The 5,875-nt window shown below is 53.1% G+C and overlaps 1 protein-coding gene across 3 annotated transcripts in view; it reads left to right on the top strand.

Annotated features, from left to right (window-relative positions):
• The window catches only part of Cacng2 (calcium voltage-gated channel auxiliary subunit gamma 2), a 118,703-nt gene that overhangs the window by 96,079 nt on the left and 16,749 nt on the right, over positions 1-5,875 (top strand). For all 3 annotated transcript variants that reach the window (XM_055603072.1, XM_055603071.1, XM_055603070.1), the window contains one exon: positions 2,909-2,992. In XM_055603072.1, coding sequence (XP_055459047.1) covers positions 2,909-2,992 — 84 coding nt within the window. The remainder of the gene's footprint in view (positions 1-2,908; positions 2,993-5,875) is intronic.

The raw sequence follows: 5,875 nt of genomic DNA, 5'->3' as shown, positions 1-5,875 counted from the left end.
ACACACACACACACACACACACACACACACACACACACACACACACACCTTACCTTTGTGTCCTAGGCCTTGCCCCATCCCAGCACCCCCTCCCCGTACCTTCCCTCTCTCCTGGAGCATTCTAAGGTAACCCATGCAAGCAAGTCTTAATATAGATACACACATGAGAGAGAGAGAGAGAGAGAGAGAGAGAGAGAGAGAGAGAGAGGAGGGTTACGGAGGACTCAGCCAGCATTTTCAAAGCTTGGGAAAGGGAAGGCATAAAATGTAGAAGTGGGTGACTAAGGTCTCGCACAGGGGTTTGCCTGGGGTTCTGAGTTTGTAGAGGAGGGGTGAAAGGCGCCGAGGCATCAACACGGGCAGTACAGACAGGTCAGGATGCCTTCCCAGGAATAACGGAACCATGGAGAGGCTCTCTCTGCTCTTCCCTCTGCTTCTAGAGGCCCAGGCTGGAAGCAGGAGTGCAAAGACTGAGCTTACAGCTCTCTGTAACAGGCCACAGGGACATGGGTGGAAGTTGGCTGCCCAGACGTGGGCCAGCCTCCACTCTTTGGACACTTTTCCCATGCCTGGCCCTATGCTAGGAGCCACCAGGTGGAGCAGGGGTTAGGCACAGGAGCCAGCAGCCAGCAGGAAGTAGGTGTGGATGAGGCCCAGGACAAAGTACTGGGATGCAGAGAGGTCCCACTTTCACCCAGGCTCCAGATTCAACTCTGTCCCCATGCTGTGAGGACCTTTGTCTCAGGGGTCCTCTAAGCCTCCTGCGCATAGTCCTCAAACAGCGCAGAGCTGAACTGATGAAATATTTGCCAGATCAAATGGAAATAAAATGAAAGTGCTTTGAAAAGCGCTTCAGAAGGGCGGGGGGTTGTAACTGAACAGGGGTGGGGGAGAAGTTAGCCAACAGCTGCAAGGGCCTTCCTGGTGGAGAAGGGAGAGGAGGCATGAGCCTGGGTATTAGGAATAGGGTATCAGGTGACACTGGCCTCTTGTTAGCACCCCCAAACGCAGGAGGAAGATGGAGATGAGGAACAGACCAAGGAGGGAGAAAGGATGACCAAAATCCTTAGAGAAATTAGGGACCCAAAGACTTTACGTTCAGGGACAACATTTCTATAGTTTGTTATTAGAGATTATGGATCCATTGTGGCCCTACGTAGCTAGGTCAAAGCCAGGCACAGTGACACACACCTTTAAGCCCAGCACTCAGGAGGCAGAAGCAGGAGGCTCTCTGTGAGTTCAAGGCCAGCCTGGTCTACAAAGTGAGTCCAGGACAGCCAAGGCTACACAGAGGAACCCTGTCTAAAAAAAAAAAAAAAAAAAAAAGAGCTAGGTTAAATAGCCAGAAGACCCAGTGGGCTCTATGTGTGCATATATGTGGGTGTGTATGTATGTACGCATGCCTATGCACATGTGTTATATGCATGAGTGTTCACGTGTATGTGTATGTGAGTATGTGTGTGTGATCTTCAGACTCTATGAGCAAACAGTTTGCTAAGTTGAGCACAGTGACTCACACCTGTTATCTCAGCATTAGAGAGATGGAAGCAAAGGATCGTCGTGAGTTAAAGGCCACCCTGTGACTTCCAAGACAGCCTGGGGGGGGGGAGGGGGGCTTGTCTTAAAAGTAAATAAATAAAACATGGAAAATAAATTAAAATGTTTAATTGCTGAGTTACTGGGGACTGTGTTCATTAAGTGACTCTAGCAACTGTCGCAGAAGAGTCCCCTGTCTGATCAGTTCATTGCTCCCCATCCGTCACCAAACTAAATACTGCACCAACTGTTCAGAACAGGTGTGTGTGTGTGTGTGTGTGTGTGTGTTCCAGCAGAGAAACTGAGTCAAGTGAAGAAAGCTGAGCTGAAACAGGCAGTCTGGGCCACCCTTCCTGCAGGGACTGGTACCAGCCTTGCCTCCGCTGCTGCTGGGGACACAGTGTTGGGAAATGCACAGAGCAGACCAGAGCCAAAGCTGACACTCTGGTGACAGCAAACGGAATCCCAGCTGTCAGTTTGTGTGCTGGCCCCTCCTCCGATGGCTCCTCACTCTGTGTGAACACTGCTGACTGTCTACCAGGGGCCCTGTGCTGGCATGTGCCCAGGACCTGTTCTCACCCAAGGCCCATACTTGAGTCCTTGTGGTGCGCCATCCCAGCCTGCTCCTCTGTCCCTAGTACTGAGGTGCTTGAGAGCCATTTCCTCCATCTGTAAAATCGGCCCACAACACCCTTCCAAAGGGCGCCTCGTCGCTACAGTGAGCTGTAGTTCACAAACTAAAACCTAGCATGGTGGCTCAGGCTTGTGACCCACTTGGAAGATTAAGACAGGAGGATCGTGATGAATGTAAAGCCGGTCTGGGCTACACAGAGGAGCCTTGAGTTCAGAAGGGAGCATGGCAGAGAGCCAGCCCCCAAGCTCGGAACTGCTTGGGGGAGAGGGTCTGGGAAGGTGAATTTCCTGCCAGCACAGATGGTTGCATCCTCCTCTAAGGGGCTGTCTGTCGCGGCAGTTGGGAGGGGGCGCAGGCTGCCTTCTTGGGAAAAATGTCTACTGCTTTTAAAGAACTGGGTGACTCCCTGCCAAGGTGCGGCACCCCGATACCCTGCTGGGCTGATGAGCCTATCGTCCCCACTCCCCAGCACAGTTTCCACCCCAGAGTCAACCTGGGCTCCTTGGAGGAGATGCACAAATAGACAACTAGAGGTGGGGATGGATGGTGGGGTTTGGTTCCGAGCCTCCTCTGTGCTCTGAGGGTGACACGGCAGGCTTCGCTTTGATCTGCCAGGGCAAATGTGCCAGGAAGTGACCCCGGAAAGATCATGGGAAGATCGCCATGTCCAGAAAGGGCAGGTGGGTCCTGAGCCCCACGAACCACGCACTCACGCGCTCCTTCCGCTTTGTCTTGCAGGGAACTTCAAAGGTCTGTGCAAGCAAATCGATCACTTTCCGGAAGACGCGGACTACGAGGCGGACACCGCAGAGTATTTCCTCCGTGAGTCACGTGGCGTTTTAATCTCCCTTCCGGCTGAAGGGCCCCTCGGTTTGATCCTTCCGAAAATGGAGAGTCGGAGGTCAGGCCTATTCAGAACCCTATAGCGGAGGGAGAGGAAACTGCTGCTCCCTCCTGACTGGCCAACTCCTACTCATCTGCCAGGTCCCTCCGGAAACTGCACCTCCTCCAGGAAGCCACCCTGTTTCTCATGGGCTCCCAGGCACGGCCCTTTATCGTCAAAAAATGACAAAAGCTCTTGCATGAAAGAGAGAAAGAATTTTTCCTTCCCCCACAAGCCAAATCCTGGTATAACCACTGTAAACTTAAGTTCCCCCTGAGACATATTATCAAGAGAAAGCATTTTTGAAGCCCCAGGGAAATTTCTCAAGCATCCCCAGAAACCAACAAAGACCTTGTTAGTTATCAAAAGGGATTTCCCAGAGAGGAGCTGAGGGTCCTCGAGGCCTGGGACAGCCACAGTGAAAGCTCTCAGGCAGCTGGGCTCGATGGAGGGGTTTGCTCACAGAGTCCCCTGAGCTGCTTGTCCCTGCCTTTGCTCCCAGGCACCTCTCCTCCTCCCCTCCCCAACAGCACCCCAGTCGGCATCACCCTGATGCTGTTGATGACAAACATGTAGGAGGTGCTTTAGTACATGAATCGCCCCTACTCACATCAGGCCAGCCTGGGAGCCAGCTTCCCTGAAAAGCCTGTGGAAAATGGCACTGGTAAAGCAGCCAGAAAGGGACAGAAAGAGCAGGACTCAATTTATAGATTCTTTGTTTATTTATTTACTTATATATTGGGAGGGGGTCTTTTTTTTTTTTTTCAAGACAGGGTTTCTCTGTGTAGCCTTGGCTTTCCTGGAACTCCCTCTATAGACCAGGCTGCCCTCAAACTCACAGAGATTCACCTGCTTCTGCTTCCCAAGTTCTAGGATTAAAGGCACGCGCCACCACATCCAGTTATTTATCGGTTCTTTAAAGACAGGTTTCTGTGTGTCACCCTGGCTGTCCTGGAACTCGCTCTGTAGACAAAGCTGGCCTTGAACTCAGAGATCTGTCTGCCTCTGCCTCCTAAATGCTTGGGTTAAAGGGGTGCATCACCATGCCCGGTTAGTTGAGGAGTTTAGGAAGGTACAGGAGGTACAAATACCATAAGAGCATCATCATTTCTTTTCCTGAAGTCCCTCACGATTTTGCTCTTAAGTAGAATTCCCACAGGGCTGTCTAGTTGCCATCACCTGCTGCTTGTGTCTGGAGTCAGCCAATGCAATCAGCATGGCCTGCGTGCCTGCTGTATGCCAGAGCCTGTGCTGAGCAGGAGGGAGGGCAGGATGGACAAGTCAGACAGTCCCTGGATGCCAGTAAGATCAGGCATGTGCGGGAGGACCCTTAGAGACAACTGGTCGGGATGGAGAGTGTCACAGAAACAAGACCTGGATACAGAAGTGGAAGGCTAAAGCTGAGCGCCCCACCCCCCACCCCCGACTAGGAGACACACACCAGGGCCCCCAGACCTCACCTGGCCAAATACAGTGAGGGCCTAACACTTCATCATCCAAGCAGGAAGCAGCTGGAGGCAGTTTATCTCATTCAGTACAAGACCCAGAATGTAATAGTTGCTCAATAAATGCCTCTCGTCAAATACAGGGTTCCTCCGGGGCACACTCTGCCATGCTGTGTCTCAGTTTCCTCACACTGAGGCTGGGATCTGTGTCAGCAGCATGGGTCCTACGGCCTGACTTGAGTTCACTGAGCAACGCAGGGGTTCCCTGAGCACGAATAACAAACGAGCAACTGTTTTCTGCAAAGGATGAGACGAGAAACGCTTTCAGCTGTTCAAGCCACTCTGGCTCCAGCCTGGCCACAGAGAGTGGAAGCCATTAAAACATTGCCCCCTTTTCTTTTCTCACATAGCCCAGGCTGCCCTTAAACTTATCACAGGGCCAAGAATCACCTTAAACTTCCCATTCCCTTTTCACCAGCCCTCCCACACACACACACACACACACACACACACACACACACACACACCCGAGCTGGGATTACAGGAACGAGCTGCTGTGCCTGCTTTTTATTCGGTGTCACTCGTTAAGGAAAAAATAAGACACAGGATTCCTAGTGGTAATTCCTGTGAAAGTCCATTCACAAATGCACGAAGCGGCCTAGGATGGCGTGGCTGTGCTGGCCCTGAGCGGTACAATGTGGTAGTCTGAGCTAGACAACATGGCTCTGGGAAGGTCAGGGCCGCTGCTCCTGCCATTCTGTGCAGCTGAGCTGGGGGGCAGGGATGATCTCTCTAGAACAGTCCCTAGAATGGTTCAAAAGCCCCTCTTAGGCCCCTGACACCCCCTTCCTGTATCTCCACCTCATGCCTTATCACCCCCACACTGATTTGGTTGGCATCCTGGCAAGATCTAAGTTTCTTAGTCTCCTGCCCATGTGTTTCTTCACCCCAGTGTCCAGCACAGGGCCTGATGGGGAGACAGGGTCAGGTAATATGCTTCAAGGACAGACCAAGGAAGTGACTGGGTCGGTAAACGGGTGTGAAATAAGCCACAGGGAAACATCACCAGGGACAAAGCAAGCAGCAGGGCCTTCCAGAAGAACTGGTGGAGGCCAGCAAGGTGGGTGGGGCTCACCTGGAGGTAGGTGGAGCCTGAGCCAGCCCTGAGCCTAGGTCAGTCCAACCATCACCTTAGCTCACCTGGCACTTGAGGGGCTGGGAGAGGGACAGAAGTAACCCTGACTGCTAGCTGGCTTTGGCGGGGGGGGGGGGGGGGGGGGGGGGGGGGGCGGGGGGGCCTGTAAGTGTTGGTGGTGGGGGGAGGGGGGGCCGGGCGGGGGGGGGGGGGGGGGCGCGCAGTCGACCCCCGTCACGCTG

This window comes from Psammomys obesus, unplaced genomic scaffold (genome assembly GCF_907164565.1).
Source record: "Psammomys obesus unplaced genomic scaffold, mPsaObe1.curated_primary_1811, whole genome shotgun sequence".
NCBI classification, from domain to species: domain Eukaryota; kingdom Metazoa; phylum Chordata; class Mammalia; order Rodentia; family Muridae; genus Psammomys; species Psammomys obesus.
The sequence above is the reverse complement of the archived record's forward strand: the minus strand, read 5'-3'. Positions and strand labels throughout refer to the sequence as shown.